The 27,326-nt window shown below is 35.9% G+C and overlaps 1 protein-coding gene and 1 long non-coding RNA gene across 2 annotated transcripts; both read left to right on the top strand.

Annotated features, from left to right (window-relative positions):
• The first annotated feature begins 5,600 nt into the window (after window positions 1-5,600).
• Window positions 5,601-27,326, top strand: LOC127863222 (ankyrin repeat domain-containing protein 42-like). Its single transcript, XM_052402604.1, has 13 exons — window positions 5,601-5,765; window positions 6,862-6,969; window positions 7,786-7,905; window positions 10,807-10,942; window positions 12,487-12,687; window positions 13,515-13,640; window positions 14,520-14,699; window positions 15,675-15,800; window positions 16,703-16,852; window positions 17,076-17,186; window positions 21,306-21,432; window positions 23,674-23,812; window positions 25,855-27,326. The coding sequence occupies exons 1-13, from the start codon at window positions 5,601-5,603 to the stop codon at window positions 26,020-26,022; spliced, it is 1,857 nt and encodes a 618-aa protein (XP_052258564.1). The 3' UTR covers window positions 26,023-27,326.
• On the top strand, window positions 17,978-19,939 carry LOC127863198 (uncharacterized). The gene is made up of 5 exons (XR_008040986.1): window positions 17,978-18,251; window positions 18,423-18,536; window positions 18,708-18,935; window positions 19,107-19,277; window positions 19,753-19,939. It is a non-coding gene; the product is annotated as an uncharacterized LOC127863198 (long non-coding RNA).

Genomic DNA, 27,326 nt, shown 5'->3' with positions numbered 1-27,326 from the left:
ATAACATAATTAAAAACGTCCATAAACACACACGGCAAGATCAAAGTTTTAATGGAAAACTAAAATGACATTCCACGTTAATTATTATTTTCGTCTAAATCAAATACTATATATAGAGAAACAATGTATTTATAACCGACCAATGAGGTAACATTATGCAACAGTGCTATATGGCAACAATATGGAATTTGAACAGTGGTAGTGTTTTAAGGTCTGGACTATCATTACTTGTAAGTTTGTATAAACATTCTTCTAATGCAATTAGTAAAATAATGTTTATATTTTATGTTTAATAATTTATTGCATGATTATTCTGTGCTGTTATATGAATTTGATGCCGTAAAAGCTTCCGACATGAATTCATGTCGGAACGATGCTATTGCAAAATAACGTTAAACGATATTTATTTTTATTTATTTCATATTTATAGGAGTACATTGAGATTTCAACAAAAGCACAGTATGCCTCGTTCTTAGTCCAAATTTTTGACGCTCTCAAATATTAAGCTACTTTTTATATGGGTAATATTTGGAGTGTACAAACGGGGAAAGACCAAATTAATGGAACAGGCAGCAGTATAGCGAGAAAGTCAAATTTAATTGAATATTAAAGTTATTAGCCGAGCAGGAGATCGGTTAGTTGTGTAATCACATTGCTTTTACTGTGTTTTAACGAATCCAGTTGCATTTTGTCGGCAACTGCATGGGAACATGTGTGTTTTCGATGAAAAAGGTCACGTCCAGTGTTCCACAATCTTTCAGCTATAGGCATATAGTGCGTTTCATACCTTGTGTATATATAATACATATACGAGGGTTATTTTTTCAAACTGTGTATTTTTGTCAATATTCGTTGTTGAAAAGTCAATTATACAGAATAGGTGGACATTTAACATTCTGGAATCCCTGGGTAAGCTCGGGGGAGGGGGGGGGGTAAGGTCCCGGGGGGGGGGGGGGGGGGGGCAAATTTATGATACTGCTGCCTGTGATTAATGGGTTCTTTGCCTATATTGTTGCGCAAGGATTTTGTGCGCAACATTCAAGCCCCGATATAAGACACTTAATATCAACGGATTGCAATAATATTTACATACCTGTGTAGATAATTCATTTCTCGATAATGTTCCGAAGAAATTATGTAATGACACTTTGAATTTTGCACGCCTGATCAATTTAAATCCAACCACTATTCAATTTTTATGCCCCCCTTCGAAGAAGAGGGGATATATTGCTTTGCACATGTCGGTCGGTCGGTTGGTCGGTCTGTCGGTCGGTCGGTCGGTCGGTCCGTCCACCAGGTGGTTTCCGGATGATAACTCAAAAACACTTAGGCCTAGGATCATGAAACTTCATACTTCATAGGTACATTGATCATGACTCGCAGATGACCCCTATTGATTTTGAGGTCACTAGGTCAAAGGTCAAGGTCACTGTGACCCAAAATAGTAAAATGGTTTCCGGATGATAATTCAAGAACGCTTATGCCTATGATCATGAAACTTAATAGGTAGATTGATCATGACTCGCAGATGACCCCTATTGATTTTCAGGTTTCTAGGTCAAAGGTCAAGGTCACAGTGACCCGAAATAGTAAAATGGTTTCTGGATGATAACTCAAGAACGCTTATGCCTAGGATCATGAAACTTGATGGGTAAATTGACCATGACTCGCAGATGACCCCTATTGATTTTGAGGTCACTAGGTCAAAGGTCAAGGTCACGGTGACCCGAAATATTAAAATGGTTTCCGGATGATTACTCAAGAACGCTTATGCCTAGGATCATGAAACTTGATAGGTAGATTGATCATGACTTGCAGATGACCCCTATTGATTTTCAGGTCACAAGGTCAAAGGTCAAGGTCACGGTGACCCGAAATAGTAAAATGGTTTTCGGATGATAACTCAAGAACGCTTATGCCTAGGATCATGAAACTTGATAGGTAGTTTGATCATGACTAGCAGATGACCTCTATTGATTTTCAGGTCACTAGGTCAAAGGTCAAGGTCACGGTGACCCGAAATAGTAAAATGGTTTCCGAATGATAACTCAAGAACGCTTATGCCTAGGATCATGAAACTTCATAGGTACATTGATCATGACTGGCAGATGACCCCTATTGATTTTGAGGTCACTAGGTCAAAGGTCAAGGTCACAGTGACAAAAAACATATTTACAAAATGACTCACTACAACTGAGAGCCCATATGGGGGGCATGCATGTTTTACAAACAGCCCTTGTTCAATATCTCTTGATTCGCTCGCTGTGTAGATATAAATTGATAACACGACCTCGATGTAAAGCATCTGGTTTAAAGTGGGAGAATAAAGAGCGTAAAATACAGTTTGCGTTCGTCTGTTGTGGTGCAGAGCGTTACATAGTAAATGGATGTTATTTTTTTCTGGATTAATTAAGCATTGTTTTTTTTTCTAAATTGACAATTAAAAAGTTCTGAAATAAATTACATCTTTTATTTTTATACTGTGCACAAATAATTTTGATACAGATCGTACAGTATACCGTCCTCCTATGTAACGTAGGATGTAAGTAAATGAAACAACACAGACAGAGGTGCGAAAAAGACATGCATAAAAACTTGCTAAAACTTAGAACAGTGAATAGAAACTGCACCATATCTGTTTTGAACATATGCTTATTAAATCGACAAAGATTAGCATACTAGATCTAGTGAGGTAAAGGTCAGTGTTAAAAGCTCATGTTAAATAAAATTACGCGTACACGTTACACCGTAATGCCTTCTTCTGATTGGTTCATATTCAAATCAGTTTCATGACATGGCTTCAGGTCAGTGATTGGTTTGCGATTTAAGCAGAAGTTTAACTGAAGAATTAATGCCTTTCCAACTTCTATTCGCAATATTTGAGGTAAAAATGGACGTCTGAACTAAAACTGAATGAGTTGGTAATCATATCTTGCAATTTTACGCAAATCGATGAAAATTTAAACTTTCTGGTTTCCGAAAAAATTTTAACTTTTCCCCGATAAGACGTGTCAAAGAATTTAGCCCATATAAAAAGTATCTCTAAATTCTTTGCGCGTCTTATAAATAAGACTAGCCTCGTTCTCATACTTTCGTGTCTTCTCATTGGATTCGTGCTCTATTTAATACGTCATTATCGCTCTCGCCAAATACTTCGCGTGTCAGGATTCTATTCAAGTAGATTGAGCGTTTACAACTGCTGACTATTTTGCCGAGAAAATGAGTTTTAAACAAGAAATGTTCCACACAGAGATAGATATTGCTTAAATTGTGGTAAAAAATACCATTGCAGAGTATTATTGCATTATAAATCGCCAGCACTTAAAACAAAAAAGTTTAGAGATTCTGTGCAAGTGGCAGAAGCATTTCTAAGGAAGGCCACACTCTATTTAATTCGGAGCACTGAGAGGTACCCAACAGGGTATTGTAACTCAATATGCAAGACGCGCGAGACAATTATATTTCAATTAACATGTTTGCATTGTTTTGTTGAAAGTAACCATGGTTACATTTTTTTACATCCCTGCTCTTATTTGGAATTTTATATTTGAAAATAAATCGCTTCCATCATTAAATACACATTCAATTGTGTCTTAGAAAATGGACATTGCAGTCCGTTACCTAAAAAATAACTTCCCCACTGGGAGCCCCATTTAGAACGTGGTCAAGCTAGGAGCACGAATCCAATGAGAATAATCTTCTTGATGATGCAGATCATTAGCCTTCACCTTCACGAGTTGAAAAAAATAGTAAATATGTAAACAAAGACGATTTTCAGATGGTTTAATTCTGAAATAGTATTTTATTGAGGATATAAAAGTTATACAATGCTAAAAATACTTGTCATTGTATGCGCATGCGCGAAATACATAGTTAAGGGGCACGAATGTACCGGTACGAGAACTTATCATACTTTATGGGTTCAGGGCTTAACACTTACTTTTTTTCAACTCGGGCTTGTGAATGCAGAACCTATTAGCCCTCACCAATCTTTCATGTGCCCTGACCCAAGTATATCAAAACCTTTATATTTATCATTCAACTTGTATTTTCTTGTGCGTAGAGATGTGCAATTATGATTCAATAATTCTTATTAGCTTGCCTTACTAATGCTAATGAATTCAATATTCATCTACTTTAGACATCTATTTGTAATCTTCACGCCATTTCGGGAGAAATTTCCTTTTTTTCCCTCATACTGTCTCTTACGTTCCTCCTTCCCTTTTCTTTTCTTATCTGAGGAACCCCCATCCCCACCCGTAAAGCCAAACCTTTGTTACATAGATTGCCGTGGTTACCGTCTGACAATAAATGGTAAGTGAATCTTAGGTTTTGCAAAATAACGTGTTACGGTAGTCGTAACAATTGTACAGGGTTAACTCTCTACTAAAAGCCGGGATCAACCATTAATATTAGTTTTGCTAATTGGATTGCGTAAAAAAGATTGTCAAAACACTTCTAATCGATCAAACAAATTACAATTATTTAAAATTGATAAATAACTAATAATTTTATAGTAACTTCGTGTTAATGTCGAGTTGCCTTCATCCACCCCGGACAATCCTGGGCGATCCCGGCTTTTAGATTAGAATGTATTTTTATCGTAAAAACACGTCACTACGAGGAAACCAATCAAAAACCGTATCTAGCGGAATTCCATTTAAAAATAGGTGCTGACGTGTTTCACCAGGAAAACTGCCGGGGATTTTCTGAATTATCAGCCTCTTTTTGATTGCAATCAGGGGGTTCCAAATCTATTTTTAGATACAATCCGTTTGTTGTCTCCGACTTCACTCTGGGATTTAATTGTCATCTGATCGTACTGTATTAAGATATTTGCATCTTTGAAATGCTTATTTAAAATGCAGTTTATTGATAAAGAACACATAATCCCTCCCAAAATACACACGACCGGTCGGGCATGTTCTTGGGACCTTGGCTATCCCGGACCTAGGTACAGGCAGTGAATGTCTTTCCGACGTGCCTTAGTGTTTAGCCCTGATGTTGCTGCAGTTTTGCTGATTTTTTTACAACAAATAGATTTTGTTCAAATTTATATTCAAGTACTATATACACTGTAACTCCAATATAGCGCGGTCAATGGGGTCCAAGCCGCGAAACAGCGTTATAACGGATCCGCGTTATAGGTTTTGAGCTCATTTACTGCAGGGCGCTATAAAAAAACAGGTATAGAATAGCCTATAATATAGGTCATGTATATTGCCATATTTTTTTTTAATTGAACAAACCCATGATTTTTTGTTGATCTGCAATGACCTGGGGTATGAAATTTCTCGGTTGAATCAGTTGCTATAGCAAATTTTGACTTCGTCATGGAATGTAAATTCTCTTGACATCTCCGCAGAAGATATAGTACATTAAGTTAAACCATACCCTGTTTTGAAAACCACATGGAGTGTTAATATTAAACGGTACACTGTTGCCACTTAATTTTTCCAGATCACTGTCAGATATTACAGGTTTGTGGTCGACACTCCCATGTCCACTTCGCTTAAGCCTTAAGCTGCTTAAGTTTTGACTTGTACATGTAGGTTTATTTACTTGATGAAAATTTTTGGTCTTTCAAATTAATGTTATACATGTACGTGCTTAAGAGATGCTTGGAAATTCAATACTTCATACTGTCCAAAGATTTTTTCTTTAGTTCCTCGCCGTTTTCTGATGTGCTGGTTGTTTATTTCCGCTGGATTTTCCACGAGATCACCAAGATCCATGTCATTGGAAAGAAGAAACTCGTTGAACAAGTTCACATCATGTTTAAATACACGTTTAGTGTTTTTAGAGCCCTTGTCATGATCCAATGCCTTCAAATCCTCCTCGCTTATCGTTGAAAACATTTACTGGCAATATTGCTTGTCGAGTATTCACGGGCGTATTGCTGAGGCACTTGGCAGCCGGTTTCAAGAAGGTGGTTTTTGCTCAATAACTTCAGTTTGTAGTATTCAATATTGTATACTTGTATGCAGACCCAGCTTGAGGCATGTCAGCCTGGTCAAGGTTGAGCTCACTGTTACTTAAAATGGAAAAACAGTTTTTGCTCAATATATAATTTGACTAGGTGAGGTCACTGTTCCTAAAAAAGAAAACTGGCTTTCATTCAATAACTTGTGGTCGGATGGAGTTATTTTATTGCAATTTTGTATGCAGGTAAATTACATGCAGACCAAGCTCGGGAGCATTTGGTGCCAATGATCATCACTGTAACTAAAATTTAAAAAAAATGCACGCAAATGAGGATTGCACAATTATCTTAAAAGTTTAAAGCCTGGTTTTGTGGCGTTGCCATGTTTATTGTTGATCTTATAGAGTAGAAGCAGTTACCGCCTCTAAAAATTTCGAATCATGCAGTTTTTCTTCAAAACTGATCTTTCGCTAATATTTTCATATTCCGTTGCTATGTAAATGTTTCATCAAAATGCCAAATGTAATGTTTAGTTCCTGCACCACCACCCTCCCACCATCACACTCTGATAAAGATACAAGAGGTCAGAAAAAGTTCTGAAGAGTATTGGATTTTTGAGAAATCAAAATGGAAACTTATAGTGACCCTATGATAACCGACAAACTCAATTAAAAACTTTGTCTTATTTACATATAACTCAATTTAGTGTTTACCGTATTATCTATATACTGCAATGAACCAATAAAAATGCAAACCCCATATATGAATAAAAAAACCAATCCCATATTTTTACTTAGAATGATCAATCTGTGGATGATTTAATTAATATTAATCAGTGTTCGACCAGGCATGTGATTATTTCATCACTAAAATGCATACAATTGTAAATTCTTTCTTAAATCAGAAATCTATGTATATTTTTAACTTTATGATTTCAGTGTCTTCACTGGTTGCTATGGCACGGCGCTGACACCACGGTTACCACTCCTAAGGGTTGGACCCCTGCACACATAGCCGCAATACGGGGTCAAGACGCATGCCTACAGGTAGATGTTTTTTAAAGGAACTTGGAAAGAATACAATAGCAGGGCGCTGCAGCCGTAACATCCCCCTCCCCCTTTGCTGCACGTCTAGATTTGTAAATTAACACAAAAACTGTAAATCTGTAGATTTTGTGTGTGCTGATTTTTAAAGCAAATGAAAAGACTATGGTTGAAAAAGGGATGCAATACTTTATATTTTCTATTAAATGTTAACCTGATACTTGTTTCTTAAAATGCGTAAATTGATTAAACTAAATGTTTTTATAGCACTTGGCATACTGAATTTACGCCATCTTGATTGGAACAAAATGCCACACTCATGACTGGAATTAAACACTTTTTAATAAAGAAAGCAATAAACTAGTAATGATATGTTTTGATAATTGGCTATAAAATTGTTTGGTTTTGTTAAAAATTAACTTTGGATTTGGGAGCGATTATCCCAGAATTATAAGACATGTTTATTTAAGTCATGATAAGAAGCAATTGATTAAGACTGGTTGATTTGGATCAAAATTATATGTTTGGCAAATACCTGGGTAACCAGGGTAAAATGGACCCACTATTGCTCCAAATCAATGTGTTTTCCCTGAAAGGTCACAGGGGCAAGTCCACCCTATGAATACACTTTGAAATATTGTGTTCTCTATATTTGAAAAATGGCAGAAAGTTCCATTGTGCATGTGTACACAAGTTGTTAGTTATGTTTCCATAGCATGACAGCATAAAAATATAAGTATTCTGAATTTAAATTATTTATTTGTGATTTGAAATATATATAAGTGCACTCACTCCAACGTTGTATATTCTTCTCCTCAGGGTCTTGCTAACAACAACGTGAACCTGAGTGCCAAGGACCATAGAGGCAGCACACCAGGCCACCTGGCCGCTGCACACGGGAACTCCTTCACCCTGAACACCATCCTCAGATCTGGCACAGTGAGTAACGTGAACATGCGCAAGATATTACTGTTGAACCCTTTACCACTTAGATGCGTATTTTGAGTCATTTGTAGTCATATAGAAAGTTAACTGAATTTAAAGACCTTTCTTACTTTCTTACATTTCAACCCTTAGATCCTGATGAGGAGCAAACAGCATAAAACCTGAACAGACTGTGAGTTACTCGCAGAATGTTCTGGTTTAATGCTGTTTGCACATAGCACATAGCATATGCTCATAGCTGAATAGCTGTTTGCACATGGGCATTTAAATGATTTTCACTTAGTTTCTAAGTAGTAAAGGGTAAAGAGATAATAATACTGCATTCATATATCCAAATAAATACCAGAGACGTAACTCTTCCCCACAGCCGTATTCTCCCACGTGGCACAGTGACTAACAATAACAGTTGTACATTATTACTGCAGACCCCATGTTTCCCGAGGAATACTTGTAGAGCTTTACAATTTACAAAGCATGTTTATTTTGTGAGTAGTGAAAACAAGTTTATAATATTATCAATCCAGTGATGGCCAGCTTTCATTATCGGTGTTTAATGTTGGTTCATAATAAGATAAACATTACTCAAACTTTGTGTTGTTCTTATATTTTCTAAATTCTTGTCATTCTTTGTGCTTTTATTTTAAACTTTTAAATGATTTTCAAACAAACATTTTGTATTATAAGAATTTATGAGTTTACCAAAATTATCCAGGAGTTACATGTAAAAGGGATATATTTACAATTCAGCATTGCTTTATTTCCTGACAACGTATTTTGTGCATTGAGTTGCTTTTATTTGAATTTGTTAAAGGGATTTTTGAACCAACAAGGACTAAAGGTACTTGTTCTGAAAGCCAGGATGGCTTATCAGACTTGGTTTGTTTATGTACTAATAGCTTCTATTAATACCGGAGTCTCAATGTGGGTTTTGTGTGCGTTTTACACTTAAATGCTACACTAAATTAAGCATGTTTAAAAAAAAAACATTTTTAAATTAAATATATTGAAAAAAATAAGCACAACAATCTACTTTGTTTCTGTTTAAACAAACCATAAAAAAACTTAACAGATACATATAATCAATGTAATGTATACATGTTCTTTATAGTTTATTCAATATAATATATTTCGTCAATTTTAGTGATTTTAACTCTGTGTCAAGCATTGTGTTCAAAGCTGCATGGTTTAGGCATTTGTGTGCACTTGTATTATAAAATAGTAATTGTGTTATTTATTAACTCTTATTTTCAACATCAAATGTATTGAACAAAATTTGATTGTAGTATTTTAACAAGAACATATTAAGTCTGCATGCATTTATAAAACAGCAAAAGTGACGATGAATTAAATGGCTTTTACAAGTTCATTCCAGTATTAAATATCAATAAAGTATGCATGAAATACTGGGTCAGTCCTGGATGTCAGTAACTCAGATTCTAATTATGCTAAACATCTAATGACGTCACGTCTGTAAAAAAAGGATTTTTTATAATGCTGGAAAGGATCTAAAGCTGTGTTCCTAATTGAGGCTTTGGCTTGAGTCAGAAATTTAAATAACTAAGTAAGTTTCATCTTTACTTGTTCATTGAGACTGGACATAAGCATGGACACAACTATACCTCAGTGATTTTTTTTGCTTTTATTTGTTACAGCCTGTGCCATTTGAATTGGGAAAATTAGCGCAATAAACCGTGAAATTGGGAAAAATAGCGCGATAAACCATGAAATTGGAAAAAATTAAGCATTACAAATATGATTATAAGTAACAGAATTATTATTGTTTTTAAATGCATGTTCAGGGGGTTTTCTAGCCATTTTGAGAAAAAAAAGTCTGGTCAAATTGGGATTTTTTTCAATCAATTAAAAAGGCGAATTTGAGAATTATTTATCGACAAAAATGACTACATTAAAGTTATATATTTTGTTGGATGTTAAAGAAATAAAGTTGAAATATAGAGTTAAGAAATCATAATTAAGTCATAGGAGACTTGTTTCTTAAAAAAAAAAAAAATTGTTCTTTTTTGGGGGAAATTTTGGTCAGATTTTTGGGGAAAAACGTGCAATTTTGCAATTTGGAAGCAGCCGAAAATGGGCTGTAATTTTGAGCAAAAAAATCACTGTACCTGTTACTCAAATCAGTTTCAATAAAGTTGTAATTCCTCTAGCTAGTCACCAGGTGTGGTGATCTTAATGATTACTGGCACAAATGCATTTTTACTGGCCAATTGAATCAAATATACTTAACCAGAAATTTTGCCTGCCACAAAGACCAGTAGTCTAGAATTTCTCATTGACCTCATACTTTTTTAAGGGATTTAATAATAAACTTTAATTTTTTGGAGAATTTCATTAAATATGCTTAATAACAAGTCTTTTGTGTTTTGAATGGTCATTTATTAAAATAGCAATAAAAATTCATAAAAATTATTGCCTACCCTGGGATTCGAACACACTCTAGTGTGCTTCCACTGCACTACACAAACTTTAGTGTTGATCATGTAAACATTAACGCTATTTTAGTACTCATTGTATTTATCCAATTATTTAGTAAAAGCTTTGTTATTTTACCGTTTTTAAATGATTATCTTCTATTAATCAATCAATATTGTAAACATGTTTCTTAGTAAAGAGTGTTATTTTACTTGTTCAAACATAGTATGTATATTCTTTTATGAATCTATTTCATTTATTGTTGAATTTCTAACAATTACTTTGAAAAGCATAATTTTATCATCAAACAGGTAAACAGGTCCCTTGAATTAAATAGCAAGGGCACTTCCTCTGTCAGAAATCAGAACATCTGGCTAAGTTGGTTGTGTAAAAAATGGTCCCTGTAACTAGCTTTGTCTGAGGTCACTTATAGACTTTTGCAGTGACTGTCATATGTTTTCTCAGGACATAAACACAACAGACAAGAATGGCTGGACGCCGGTACATGCTGCCTGTTACCATGGGAGACTGGGCTGTCTACAACTACTCAACAAGTGGGGCGCCAGTATTGACGAATGCGATAATATCGGGAATACCCCAGGTAATTTGTTGGTGTTTTCTTAAACAATTTAAAAGGCCGCAGTGTGATAATAGGTTAGATATATTCTTTTGCAATTATGCATGAGGTGTTCTGATCATCTTTCTGATTCTAAAATAAATGAAACACTGATTTAACCCAGTGAACAAATTAACAATCTTAACTTTGTTGTTATCAAACAGATAGGTTAACCTTAAAATGGCTTGTTTTTTGGGGCATTTTTTTAACATGAACAATCGTGTTGATAACCTTTATATTTGTATTGAGATTAATTTTAAATTTAAATTTATTTTAATTTCTAATGTATATATTTTATTTATGGTATTCCTTTCATTAGAAAAAAACAAGAATTCTATCTATCAAATTATCATACAAAATGTATTTTTGTGATTGATATAACTTAAATTTTACAAACAATACACTGTAACTCCAATATAACGCTCTCCGTTATATATAACGCTGAATCCAATATAACGCGGGCGGTGCTTGGATCCCGTTTTTTCTCCAACCTTCCATTTCTGATCTAAATCCATGTTATGCGACTTCATGTATTTTCAGAAAATTCAAAGATGGCGGTGATCACAGCTTGATTTCTTTATCTGTCCGTTAAACTGATTTTAATAGATTAGAGGTTAAACGAAACTCGACAGCTAATTTGTGTTAATCTGTTGTGTAATGTCAAAAAAGATGTTAAAAACGCGCTAGTTAGTGTTTATTACATGTATTTCCTATCAGAGCGGTTCATTGTATAAACTCCGGCTGTGTTATCATTTATTATATGCTATACATGCTTGATAAATAAAAAGATCCTTGTGTATGTTTAATGTTTCAGTACGTGTACAAAAAATGAATTAAATAATCCTGACCATTTATTTGCATGCTAACACAATATACTTGTTAACAGAGATTCACTTCAATTCTTGCCCGTTATCAGAAATTCCCGGGAAGGACGTTTTTTGCATGACGCGTATGACACAATAAAACATTTATTTGTACATGTATCGTATTGTATTCAATCTTAATTTAAATTAGCTCGTCCAATGAAAGCTTTGTCCCATAATGCACTGTACTCTTTTTCTGAAAAATCATGTAGGCATATGATTGTGTTTATGAAATTCATAAACATATTTCTCGTCAAAAATGTTCAAGAGTATTTTTTCGTTAGTGATGTTGTAATAATATTGGATTATCAGATACATGTGCACATTAGAAAAGTGGTATGTATACTGTTATCGTTAGATTCGGTTTATATGCATGTTTTTGCGGATGACAACACAGCATGGCAATACACAGGACCTATATTATAGGCTATACTATACCTGTTTTTACTGTCCCCTGCAATTATGAGCACCAAACTAATATAATGCCGATCCGTTTATAACGCTGTTTCGCGACTTGGACCCCATTGATCGCGCTATATTGGAGTTACAGTGTATTGAGAAAATTGATGCTAAGTGGTGAATTCAGAAAAAAATTCAGTGTGATATAGACGTTTTTTGTTGGTTTCATTAGATAATAAATAAACTGGTCCACACTGTTGATTTCAGCACACTACGCAGCAGCCGAGGGTCACCTGCCCTGCCTGAAATTCCTCGTCAGCACGGGTATCAGCCCAACACACGTGCTGGGCGCCCGTAACGACCAGGGGGAGACACCTAAGGACCTTGCCCAGCAGTTCTACAAGGACGCCATCATTGAATACATCAACGGCATCGAGTGGGAACGGGATCACCCGGAACAGGCTGAGAGTTAGTCTAGGATGTATTCATCAACCCATTTTTAGATTTAAGAATTAAGAATAGACTTACAACCCAGAAAAGTACATGCAGGGTTTGAATATATACATGCTACCCCTTGTGACTATGTCATGAAGAAACTATTGTTGTTTTTATGAAGAATGGTGTAGTTTAAGGAGGATAAGTCTTCTACTAACCATATATTGCAAGTTTTACCCAGAATTGAAGCAATTATTGAAAATATTCCAATTTAAAGAAAATTCTTTTGGTGAATACAAACCTATGACTTTATTGTTGTATTTGTTTAACCCACCACCATTCAGATGCATTTTAACCTTTTTGTATTCCCTTAGAAAAAGTAATTAAATTTGAGTCTATTACGTTATGGTTGTATTCGTTTAACCCTAAACAACACTTCCCACCTGATCTGGTTTTTGGTGTAAAGAGACTTCCTTCAAATGAAAAATACCATAAAAGTGTCGTACCTGATTAGCCTGTGAATGCTGTTCTGGTGTTATGCTGGTTCAGGTTGCATATAGCCATTTTTACTTTTCTTGTGAGTGTGAAAGTGCACGTTTCATTGCTGGAATTTTCTTTATCTGACAGGGATTTTAGTGAAGTGTAGTAGATGCTGTTTATGACTTCATGGTGATTTGAAGTAATTGTTTCTTTTATTCAGTACTTTTGTATGTTAAAGACTTTATCATTACATGACTGATCATGTGTAAAAATGTTAATTGAAATCTTTTTGCAATAGTGAATGTTGTTTTCGTAACATATCTGGAAAGATGATTGTTTATTACTAAAGAATGACTGCATTTTTTGTGATAATTTTTCAGATCTGGCATTCCCTGCCCATGTGGCTGCATTCAACGGTGACCTTGACCACCTGAGAATGCTGGTGGAGAATGGAGTAGTGAACATCAATGAACGTGATGACAAGGGCTCAACACCCGCGCATAAAGGTGCGATATCTGTTAGGCTCTTAGAAGGCAGCAGTTTGTTCTACCATAACAACATTATATACAGTGAACAAATGGTTTGTTCTACCATTACAATATTATATACAAAGAAAATTTGTGCTGCCTAAAGTTTCTTTTCACAGTAAATAATCTATGTTTTATCAATACAAATAAATGTACGTAAAACTCACATTTAATATGCCTTGTATAGGAAACAAAATACTCCAGATGTGATCAGCACAGACAGCTCCTTAATATTATTTCGTATAAAAAATGTATTTTTTCAATGATTAAATAATCCATGCGTCCTTGGAAATATCACCAATACTTTACTCATCAATCATGCTAAGGTTGGTCAAGTGACTAAAGCATAGTTGAACAAATAAATGTTTTTATGGAGGTAATTAAAAAAGTTGGTGTTGACTTAGGAAATATAACTGTGCTGTCAAATTGTATTGCAGTCAATATTTTTAATGGATTTCATAATGGGTAAAATGGCATCATGTTTCAATTATCCATATGGTATAAACTTGACCTGAAGCGAAAAATCAAGAATTGTTGTTGACAACATAGGGTAACTCAGTCCACAGTTGTGTATGCATTATTGACAATATTCGAGTTCTGTAAAATGTAACAATAACTATGAGATATTGACTCAAAACTTGCAGTATCCATGTCATGAATATTGGAATGATGACTTATAGATAGACTAATTGTTGTTAATAACAGGGGTAACTTTAAAAAACGTGTTTGCATAATTTTCCATTTTTCAACTCCCAATATTCATGATCGGTGAAAATTGCACAATAAATAAGAGATATTGACCCAGAACAATGACAGAGTCAAAATGATCAATTATTTGAACATACATTGTTTTCTCAGCTGCTGGGCAGGGCCATGTGCACGTGCTACAGTGGCTTATAGAGATGGGCGCAAACCTGTCAATTACAAACCAATCAGGCGAGACCCCGCGTGACGTGGCCCGGAGATTCTCCAAACTGGCGTGTGTCAAGCTGCTTGGTCGAGATCCACTACTCAGGGGGGAACAAGAGGAGGCCGAAGGTTTGTAACAGTACTGTCGAATAATTTGATGGAATAATAACACACAACTTAAGTAACATATCATAGAGATCAATTTAGCTATTAAACACGACGCTTTCCAGTCCACAAAATATTATAATGAACAAGATATTTTAGACTAACAAACTTGCATGTGTCAAGCTGGTAGGTAGTGATCCACTACTTAGAGGAAGCAGTTGCTTTGTAAAAATAGTTAAGGTTGCTTTATTTAAAGTAGATTGTTTGTAACAGTAGGTAATGTTGCTTAACCATTTATTACTCAGATATGCATTTTGACGTGTCTGAAGACCCTTAGAAAATCAAATTAAATTAAAGACCTTCATAAATAGATTCTTCTTTTCCAACCATTCGATACTGATGAGCCACAAACAGCATAAAACCTGAAGAGACTGCAATTAACTCACAGGCATTTCTGATTCTATGCTGGTTGCATAAACCATTTCCACTTCGCCTCTGAGTGAGAAAAGGTTAAATTGGTTTTAATATGACCAATATTTTAGCAGGATAGTTGTAAACTAAAACTGGCTTTCAGCATGAATCAATATATGTTTTTAATGTTTAGACAATCAAAAATACATTAATTTGTACTGTATCTTGTTTAGCAGAACCTCTTTGACTGCTTGACAGTATTGGCTTAAACTTACTACAGCATAATTTTACGGTCTAGATCACTTGACCTAAGTCATAATGTTATATGCACTGTCGTTGTTGCGTCAGCTGAATGTATCAGGTTAGTTAAATATGGACATTTATATTGTCTCTTGGGTCCTGATACCTTTTTTTCAGGGATCATATACTCAGCTTTTGTTCACTTATTATGTTGTGAAGCTTTATGAAGTGAAAGATCATCATGCCTCACACATAAAGTATGTATTTAGGATGGGACAAATGTTTAAGATCAGGACTAAAATACTTATCAAGATTTTTCTTCCTTATTGGTCCTGATTTCATTTGCAGATCTTGGATATCCCGCACACCTTGCAGCATTTTCTGGAGACCTGGAACACCTGGCATCCCTTATAGAGAAAGGCGTCAGTAATATCAACGAGCAGGATGAGAAAGGGTCTACTGCTGCACATAAAGGTAAGAAGGCCACAATAGCGTATAATTGTTATTAAACATGAGTTGAAATTGATGCATGAATAGTGTTTTTACAATTTTGGGAATGGAGCTGATGCACTTTTGATTGGGAAAAAATGCGTCGTTTCGACTAAAATTCGGAAGTAGATGTTGCTTTTTCTTCTAACAATTACTTTAAAATTGAGAATAAAAGAGTTTTCAATATTATATTTACTAAGGTTCATCTTAGAGACCTGATAGGGATATAATGGTTGAAATATATTTAAGAAATAATCAACGGGTAACCGTTGGTTATTGCGGTAATAACCAACGGTATGGAGTTTTGATGCGTAGGAATTTAACCACGAGGGCGTAGCCCGAGTGGTTTGATAACAAGCATCGGAACAACATACCTTGGTTATTACCGCAATAACCAACGGTTACCCGTGGATTATTTCGATTCTAACACGATTTCATTAATAAGTTATCCGCGATTTAAAGGTTATAAATGAGAATTATAATAACCGAACGTCCTCCACTTTTCCGCGAAAACGTGACGTCACCACAACAAGTACAATCAAATGAGGTCGTCTTCATTCATAAAATGTGCGCGGACAATCAAAGTGACCTCACTTTAAACAACCGTTGGTATATCGGGGTAATAACCAACAGTAGTTTTTTTTCTTTGTATATAGATAACAAGTCACATGCCGTGGAAGAATTAAATTTATTTTTGGAAATCTTCAATTGGGAATTTTTGGCAATCATTTGGAAAAATTAATACAATGTGAGATGGAAAAATCGAGCAGAATTGCGGACCCAAATATGAACAAACATAACAAGAACATATTAAAATACAGTTAACATTATCTTAAAGTGTTTCAAGTTTTGTATTAGCAAATATGTATATTATATATATGTTACAGCTGCAGCCCAAGGTCATGCCCACATTCTAAAATGGCTGCTAGAAAAGAATGCGGACATGTCGCTACGCAACACTCAGGGTCGTACACCGCTAGATGTGGCACGCAGATATGGCAACAAAACATGTGTGAAAATTCTTGGCGGAAACCCAGGTAACAATATGTGAATGAAATGGGTCAGTTTTAGTAAATTATTAGACTTTGCTTTGTCATTTTTGTTCTGTGAGAATCTTTAAATTATATATTTTGTTCTTCAATGTTCTGTTGCATGTGTTGTGGAATATACGGTAATAGGTTTGGGGCATTTAGATAATATTGTCCATTATTAATGCGGCGAGTTTGAGTTACGCGTCTCAGATCTTCTAACCCTTTACAGATGATTTACAACACCTGGAGGAGTGGTCGGATGAGGAAGCAGGAGGGACAGAGGGAAACACAGACGGGGCCTCCATCTCTGTCAGCGATAAACAGAAGAAAGAATCCCGAGGTAAGGGAAAATCTGTCTAATTTGTTCTTTTCAGGTTTAATCAGGTCTGCCCATGTAGTGGCAAAGACACATCTGACCTTTAAATAAACTCTAAAATTCACACACTAAGTTTAGTACTTATCAGCCTATCTTTTTGCAACCTGACTCTATTGAGCAATAAACTCACTCACTCAGTCATGTCTTCTAGTATAGTCTGGGGCTTGAGGCATTTGTGATGAGTCAACTCTATTAAAATATTAAGACTCGTTAAGTCCTTCTGAATATTTAGCCTAAATGTCTTTTCTCCTGCCATTGTCCTGGGTTTTATTTCTAGTGTGGTGTACATCATAAAGCAATTGGGAGTAGTGGGCAGGATATTGGTCATTCCATTTTCTTGTATGGAATGTTTCAGCTATAGTTGATATCCTATTCTTGTGTGTAGGTCTTCAATTTCAGATGGCGTTTGCACTGACAATCTGGAAAGTCTGTTAGAGACATTTATTCTGGAAGACTTCTTATTGCTTCTAAATAATAAAAGAGGTCATTCAGCTTCGGAATCAATATTGTAGAACATTACTGATGAAAATCCCGATCGTCATATGAGTGCATAATTCTGTGGATCTCCAAAAGGGCCTTTATTACAAAGTGCGAAATGGGCCTTTTTAATGGTTAACCATGCTCAGCATTGGGTTTTTATTTTCATTGGCATTTATTCTCAAGACCTACATCTGCTGGGGGTTGATCATCAGTCAAATCCTCATTGCTTTAGTGTAGAGGCATTTAAGTTTTTTGATGTCTTGGTACCTGTTAGCAAGGAGATCAATGTCATCTGAGTAGTCCAGCTTCTCTTAGACTGAGGTCAGTGTAGCAAGGAGATCAATGTCATCTGAGTAGTCCAGCTTCTCTTAGACTGAGGTCAGTGTAGCAAGGAGATCAATGTCATCTGAGTAGTCCAGCTTCTCTTAGACTGAGGTCAGTGTAGCAAGGAGATCAATGCCATCTGAGTAGTCCAGCTTCTCTTAGACTGAGGTAAGTGTAGCAAGGAGATCAATCTCATCTGAGTAGTCCAGCTTCTCTTAGACTGAGGTCAGTGTAGCAAGGAGATGAATGTAATCTGAGTAGTCCAGCTTCTCTTAGACTGAGGTCAGTGAAGCAAGGAGATGAATGTCATCTGAGTAGTCCAGCTTCTCTTAGACTGAGGTCAGTGTAGCAAGGAGATCAATGTCATCTGAGTAGTCCAGCTTCTCTTAGACTGAGGTCAGTGTAGCAAGGAGATGAATGTCATCTGAGTAGTCCAGCTTCTCTTAGACTGAGGTCAGTGTAGCAAGGAGATGAATGTCATCTGAGTAGTCCAGCTTCTCTTAGACTGAGGTCAGTGTAGCCAGGAGATGAATGTCATCTGAGTAGTCCAGCTTCTCTTAAACTGAGGTCAGTGTAGCAAGGGGATCAATGTCATCTGAGTAGTCCAGCTTCTCTTAGACTGAGGTCAGTGTAGCAAGGAAATCAATGTCATCTAAGTAGTCCAGCTTCTCTTAGACTGAGGTCAGTGTAGCAAGGAGATCAATGTCATCTGAGTAGTCCAGCTTCTCTTAGACTGAGGTCAGTGTAGCAAGGAGATCAATGTCATCTGAGTAGTCCAGCTTCTCTTAGACTGAGGTCAGTGTAGCAAGGAGATGAATGTCATCTGAGTAGTCCAGCTTCTCTTAGACTGAGGTCAGTGTAGCAAGGAGATGAATGTCATCTGAGTAGTCCAGCTTCTCTTAGACTGAGGTCAGTGTAGCCAGGAGATGAATGTCATCTGAGTAGTCCAGCTTCTCTTAAACTGAGGTCAGTGTAGCAAGGGGATCAATGTCATCTGAGTAGTCCAGCTTCTCTTAGACTGAGGTCAGTGTAGCAATGAAATCAATGTCATCTAAGTAGTCCAGCTTCTCTTAGACTGAGGTCAGTGTAGCAAGGAGATCAATGTCATCTGAGTAGTCCAGCTTCTCTTAGACTGAGGTCAGTGTAGCAAGGAGATCAATGTCATCTGAGTAGTCCAGCTTCTCTTAGACTGAGGTCAGTGTAGCAAGGAGATCAATGTCATCTGAGTAGTCCAGCTTCTCTTAGACTGAGGTGAGTGTAGCAAGGAGATCAATGTCATCTGAGTAGTCCAGCTTCTCTTAGACTGAGGTCAGTGTAACAAGGAGATCAATGTCATCTGAGTAGTCCAGTTTTCTCTTAGACTGAGGTGAGTGTAGCAAGGAGATCAATGTCATCTGAGTAGTCCAGCTTCTCTTAGACTGAGGTCAGTGTAACAAGGAGATCAATGTCATCTGAGTAGTCCAGCTTCTCTTAGACTGAGGTCATTGTAGCAAGGAGATCAATGTCATCTGAGTAGTCCAGCTTCTCTTAGACTGAGGTCATTGTAGCAAGGAGATCAATGTCATCTGAGAAGTCCAGCTTCTCTTAGACTGAGGTCAGTGTAGCGAGGAGATCAATGCCATCTGAGTAGTCCAGCTTCTCTTAGACTGAGGTCAGTGTAACAAGGAGATCAATGCCATCAAGGAGATCAATGTCATCTAAGTAGTCCAGCTTCTCTTAGACTGAGGTCAGTGTAGCAAGGAGATCAATGTCATCTGAGTAGTCCAGCTTCTCTTAGACTGAGGTCAGTGTAGCAAGGAGATCAATGTCATCTGAGTAGTCCAGTTTTTTCAGACTGGGGTCAGTGTCCACTGCAAACCTTGTCTTTTTTCTCCTGTGACATTCCGTTTGATTGAATAACACATGCAACAAGATACAGCCTATACTTATAAATGGCTATAAATCATAATCAGCTTATCGTCAATTGCTCGACGATAATACCTTTTACATAGTCTATTTACTAGAATAACAAACATTGACACTGTATTCCACATACTGTGAAACCATTTATTTTCGACAGCACAAAATTTCGTCATTTTTATAAAAATGACGATTTCGTCAGCACTTAAATTCGCCGATTTCTGATTTTGAATTTTTAAAAAATGCGTCAGTCAATATCCGATTTGTGTGTAATACATATTCGCGATCAATCGCAGTTGCGAAAAATCGTGGTACGAATGCGGAAACACACTTGAGAATCACTGCAGGAGGTGGGCCTGTTTGTCGAATGCCAATTAACTAGTCTTTTGTTATCAAGTGACAGTAATGGACCCTCTTAATGTATGCCATTCACACGTTCATTGTTATGATTAGCGGACAAGTAGGATCAAATAACCGTTAACGAGTGTTTGTAACAACGAAGCCAATTGCCAATTTGTTTATTTTCTTGGGTATGTGTTCTAGTTGGTATGATTTTTATTAAAATGCTGTCAATACCGTTTTAAAACTGTTTGTGTTATACGAAAGAGGTTCCAGATTGTTAAGTGTTTTTTTTCAAATAAAATGCTTTTTTATTTCAAATAAAATGCTTTTTTATTCTGATATCAACATTAAAATGATAAACTCTATGTGTGTGTTTGTTCTTAAAAAGTAAACTACCGGTATATAAATCAATAATGTCAATAATTTAAAAATAAATAAATTGATACATATAAAATAGTAATAAGTGTGGTTAAACGCAAACAATCAAACAACAAACAGCAATTAAAATATTCTTTATTAATTTGTGATAAATACGCATGTTGATAACACACCGTCATCTTTTCATTTGGTTTATTGTCTTTTATCGGCATTCGCTGCGTGATGGCTAATATGAAACACCTCTGAAAAACACAATGCACCTAATGGGTAATAAAAGTTATAAACAATTAGCGCTAATTCATAACTATTCTACATAAACGAAGTCAACGCATTCGATACAGCTGTACTGCACACGCGTTTTAAAGAAGTGTTACGTGTCAGTTAAGTACCTTGTGTAATCTACATCACTTTGTGTTAAAACCGGATTAATCTTGATTACGAAACAGCAGTGAATGTGTGCATGGATTATGTTGGAATTTAATGCCTCATGTCTACGGTAAAGTTTTAAAATATTGTTCAACTTAGTGTTTGTTTTTGTTCAAACATAGAGCATGATTGTTCGTAAGGATCTTAAATTCGCCGATCGGTCGACTGACGAAATTTATGAAAATTAATGCCTGACGATTAATAATGGTTTCACAGTATCCAATCAATTATCAGGTCGGGCCCGACGTAAAGTCGAGGACTTGGAGCGACTGCTGGAGATTGCCAAGAAGAATTACACCCAGCTTGGCGGGTCACTGCCAGAGGATCGCAAGAGGCTACAGACCATCAAAGACAAGGACAAGTGAGTGATGAATGCTGTCATAGACTTGCATTTGTGAATGCAGTCGTAACTTTGCCTTTGTGAATGCAATCGTAACTTAGCCTTTGTGAATGCAGTCGTAGCTTTACCTTTGTAAATGCAGTCATAACTTAACCTTTGTGAATGCAGTCGTAACTTTGCCTTTGTGAATACAGTCGTAACTTTGCCTTTGTGAATGCAGTTGTAACTTTGCCTTTGTGATTGAAGTCGTAAATTTGAATTCGTGACCATGTTCAAACCTGCAGGAAATGTGCAGTGAATATCTGTCAATGAATCCTTTGTTTCACCAGTTGTGTGTTGATATTTGTATTGGCAATAAAAAGAAAATGGCTTAATCCAAAACTTGTAAATAATGCAGGCCTTTTCCGCTCCATTTTGGGAAAACGACACACTGGAATTTTGGGAATTTCGCGTCATGAAAATCCCCATTTTGGGAAAAAAAATAATTGCAAAAGTGGCTCAAGTGGGAAAAATAATCGCATGTAAATAGTGTTTCTTATATTTCAAAGAAGCCGTTAACTGGTAAATAACGACTATTTTGATAACATATTATTAAAATTTTACAAAATATTATGAACATGTGTGATACGTGCAGGGTTTTTTATCTGATTTTGGGGAAAGAGCCTAGCCTTTTTTTAGGGGAAAAAATCGCGTGAAACGCCGGATTTTGGGGAAAATAAGGAAAGTCTTAAATAATCAATTTAACATATTTTACTTTTATGCTCCCCGAAATAAATTTTGGCGGAGCATATAGTTGCCAGTTTGTCCTTCCTTCCTTACTTACTTACTTACTTCCTTACTTCCGTCACACTTTTGCCACCGTTTCTCATAGCGCCTTCAATACTTAACCAATCGCTTTCATATTTGGCATGTAGGTACCTTACATGGATCTCTACCTTTTGATGAGGTTTGAGGTCACTGGGGTCAAGGTCAAGGTCACCGATGCTAATAATAGACTTCCTTCCGTCACACTTTTGCTACCGTTTCTCATAGAGCCTTCAATACTTTACCAATCGCTTTCATACTTGGCATGTAGGTACCTTGCATGTACCTCTACCTTTTGATGAGGTTTGAGGTCACTGGGGTCAAGGTCAAGGTCACCGAGGCTAATAATAGACTTCCTTTCGTCACACTTTTGTGACCGTTTCTCATAGCGCCTTCAATACTTTACCAATCGCTTTCATATTTGGCATGTAGGTACCTTGCATGGACCTCTACCTTTTGATGAGATTTGAGGTCACTGGGTCAAGGTCACCAAGGCTAATAATAGACTTCCTTCTGTCACACTTTTGCTACCGTTTCTCATAGCGCCTTCAAAACGATACCAATCGCTTTCATATTTGGCATGTAGGTACCTTGCATGGACCTCTACCTTTTGATGAGGTTTGAGGTCACTGGGTCAAGGTCACCGAGGCTTATTATAGATTTTTTAGGTGTTAATTAACACATACATTGACAAAGCGCATCATCGGGGAGCATCCATCAGTTTCACTGATATTCTTGTTTAAAACAAATTCAAGGCAACAGATAATTTAGTTATGCAATATTTTTATATTTTCTACACTGGATTAGGTTAACTTATATATTTAAAGGTTTAAAAAACAAAAAACAAAAAAAAAATTCTTTGTTTGAATTGTTTTTGTTTTTTTTATTTGGGAAAAAAACAACCAGATTTGCATTGGGAATGGGGCAGATATTTGGACCTGTGGCATAGGGCGGAAAAGGCCTGTAATGCAGAGGAAATTTCTTTAAAAGATTTCAGCATTATTACTTTTTTCAAGTAACATTACCAAAGCATTGAGTTATTCTAATCGAAATATAACATGTACCTTGAGGTTTTAGCTAGGAAGTGTTATTTGACTTGGCACAAAAGATACAATGTTTGCAAGATCAATCTTCAATCTGTTTCATTATAAAACTAGGAACGACATGGAGGCACTTGTATACTTGTTTTGAGTGTGAATCTCTTGAGTAGCTAAGTAATTCTAATCAATAGTATCTATGCCGATGTCTTCTGATTGACAAATCTATGAATAAGAGACACAACTTGACTGCAAGATATTACATCGTTAGAAACTAAGTAATTCTCACACATATAAAACTGGCAGCTATATATTTATAAAATTATCAATGAACTAGAAGCTCAGCTCGACTACAAGCTCTTATGTGTTAAGTAACTAAATAACTGTCACGGAAATAAACCATGCACCTGTCTTTTTATAGAACAATCAATGAACTAGAAGCTCAGCTGGACTACGAGCGATTACGTCGTGAGAAACTGGAGGCCCAGCTCGACCAGTACAGACGAGACATGGCTGACTTGAGCTACCGTCTGCAGGCAAAACTAGGGGATGACAGTGATGTACGTGGAACTATACGTGGAATCATGTCTTTTACGTTTGTAAATATGCACATTTTGGTGTGCCAGGGATAAATAATCAATATACTTACAAAATTAAGCGTACTCGATATTATGTGTTAAAATGCACCATCAATGTTTTACATCATACACTCAGAAAATGTATCAATTTACTTCGTATTTAAAATTTAAAATGTTCAAATATTAATCAGAGATTATACAAAATCATTAGAAAAATACCAGCATAGAATCATTATATACTTCAGTTTTTATAAATGCTAAAATATTAAACTAGGGTTTAACAAACATGATTCTATCCAAATATGTATGCAATTGTGGTGCAAAACTTGCTTTTCCCTTTGGAACACATTTCATAGAATAATAAAATTATGGTCTGTGTTATTATGCCCCCCTTGGAAGAAGAGGGGGTATATTGTTTTGCACATGTAGGTCCGTCTGTTTGTCGGTCTGTCGGTCCGTCCACCAAATAGTTTCCGGATGATAACTCAAGAACGCTTAGGCCTAGGATCATGAAACTTCATAGGTACATTGATCATGACTGGCAGATGACCCCTATTGATTTTCAGGTCACTAGGGCAAAAGTCAAGGTCACAGTGACTCGAAACAGTATAATGATTTCCGGATGATAACTCAAGAATGCATACGCCTAGGATCATGAAACTTCATAGGTACATTGATCATGACTAGCAGATGACCCTTATTGATTTTCAGGTCACTTGGTCAAAGGTCAAGGTCACAGTGACTCGAAACAGTAAAATGGTTTCCGGATGAAAACTCAGAATGCTTAGGCCTAGGATCATGAAACTTCATAGGTACATTGATCATGACTCGCAGATGACCCCTATTGATTTTCAGGTCACTAGGTCTAAGGTCAAGGTCACAGTGACTCGAAACAGTAGAATGGTTTCCGGATGATAACTCAATAATGCATATGCCTAGGATCATGAAACTTCATAGGTACATTGATCATGACTTGCAGATGACCCCTATTGATTTCAGGTCACTAGGCCAAAGGTCAAGATCACAGTGACTCGAAACAGTAAAATAGTTTCCGAATGATAGCTCAAGAATGCTTAGGCTTAGGATCATGAAACTTCATAGGTACATTGAAAATGACTGGCAGATGACACCTATTGATTTTCAGGTCACTAGGTCAAAGGTCATGGTCACAGTGACTCGAAACAGTTAAATGGTTTTCGCATGATAAGTCAAGAATGCTTAGGCCTAGGATCATGAAACTTCATAGGTACATTGATCATGACTGGCAGATGACCCCTATGGATTTTCAGGTCACTAGGTCAAAGGTCAAGGTCACAGTGACAAAAAACGTATTCACACTATGGCTGCCAATACAACTGACAGCACATTTGGGGGGCATGCATGTTTTACAAACAGCCCTTGTTTCTATATTCTATCCAACACTGGTCATCAGCAAACTCTTTTGAAACGCACTTAAACAGTCTAAAAATTAGTAACACAGTTCACAGATCAAACGTTGAAATGTTCAACAATTTATTCAACCACACAAGTATACTCAAAATATTGTTTGTGATGTTAAATATTTTTGAAGACAAAATACCCCGTCCATGTCGTCCATAAAAAACTATATGCATAAAGCAAAGTAGAAGTCATTTGTAAATTAGAATTGTATCTAGACAATATCAGAACACTAGTTCAATTAGAATACTTTTATGTGCCTTTATGTCGATAGGATATTGTGTTCTGACAATTTATTTTCCTGTTTACTGTTTATGCATGTTAACATATTAATTATCGTTATTCCTAAGCAAAAAATGCAATATTTTTCTGACGCCACATAAATTATTCTTTATTTGTATAAATATCTTTCTGGGTATGACACATTATTAAAAGCTGTTTTTAGATTTTCGATTATTGACAACACATATAATATTGTTTTTATGTCACTTTTATGATCATTGACAATATCCTATCCTATTTAAATTCATGGCAATCATATAAAATGTCCTCCCTTTAATTGGGCCTTGTGATTGATTCATTTTTAGTCGGAATCTGATGCTGGATACGGGCACCAATCAAGACAGTCTTCAAAACAACGAGTTGTGAAGAAGCGCTCTGGCTTGAAGAAGAGATCACAAGACGAGGGAGGAGTGTTCATCAAAAGAAATGTGTCCAAAGAGAAACGAGGGGCAAGATATCAGAAAGTTGTATGAGAGATAAATGTTTTTTTTATAGGCGGGACATTTTTTAAGATCTGGGTAAAGCTGTTGAAGTTTTAAGTCTGTTTGCTTAACCCTTTACCACTCTAATACATATTTTGACTCATTCGTAGTCCCTGAGAAGGCTAAATTTAATTAAAGACCTTTCTTACTTTCTTCAAGTTTTACAGGCTTCATTTCCAACCATAAGATACTGATGAGCAGCAAACAGCATAAAGCCTGAACAGACTGTGAGTTACTCGCAGGTTGTTCTGGTTTTATACTGTTTGCATATAGCAATTTTCACTTTGCTTCTGAGTGGGAAAGGGTTAAACTTAGGTAACATCATAGTCTGCCAGGTTGTTTCTTTTGCTTTCGCGTAACACTCAGTCTCATTTGATGAAGAAGGTATACATAGCTGTATTTTTGTTAATGTTAATGTAGTGCATTTTAATGTTGTTTTCATTTTCTGAAACGATTTATTCAAGATACTCTATTTATATTTTATATCTTTTTCTACCTATATGGTGAATATATTGCTTCAGTATTTATGTGTTAATACATATTAAAAAACATTTTGCATTGTATGCGTTGGTTACTCATACTGCCAGAAACCATTATTTGCAGTTTTTTGGTGTTTTAAATGTATGTTTAAATTTGTTTTCAATATCGTATCAAGGTGTGTATTTTTAATTAATTCATAATGTATAAAATATCTTAAATGCTTCAAAGAAAACACAAACATGCATTTATTTTATATGAAAATGGGTAAAAATATCAATTCGTATTAGGCAATAACATTGCAAATTAATATCTAATTGTTGTTTTTTTAAGCTTGCATTTTGAATCTACATTTGGTGTTGATGTGTTTTTTGGGAAAACAAGAATAATATTATGATGGAAAAAATGCTTGTTTACTTAAATTTCATCAAATATAAGAGGTAATCGTCAAAAGATAATATTGTTCCCAAATAATTATGTTCCAAATATGGCATTAGTTTTCTATCAATTCTGGACATTTATGATTTTTTAGCCCCCGGTAGGGGCGCATATAGCAGTTGAACTGTTCGTCAGTCCGTCTGTCTGTCCGTCCGTCTGTCTGTCCGTCCGAAAACTTTAACATTGGCCATAACTTTTGCAATATTGAATATAGCAACTTGATATTTGGCATGCATGTGTATCTCATGGAGCTGCACCTTTTGAGTGATGAAAGGTCAAGGTCAAGGCCTTCCTTCAAGGTCAAAGGTAAAAAAAACAAATCCAAGGGAAGTAACGAGCTTTAAAGGGAGATCATTTATATTTATCATTTGGCAGGTTCA

Source organism: Dreissena polymorpha, unplaced genomic scaffold, assembly GCF_020536995.1.
Source record: "Dreissena polymorpha isolate Duluth1 unplaced genomic scaffold, UMN_Dpol_1.0 chrUn002, whole genome shotgun sequence".
Taxonomy (NCBI): Eukaryota; Metazoa; Mollusca; class Bivalvia; order Myida; family Dreissenidae; genus Dreissena; species Dreissena polymorpha.
This window is presented reverse-complemented; position numbering and strand designations above follow the sequence as displayed.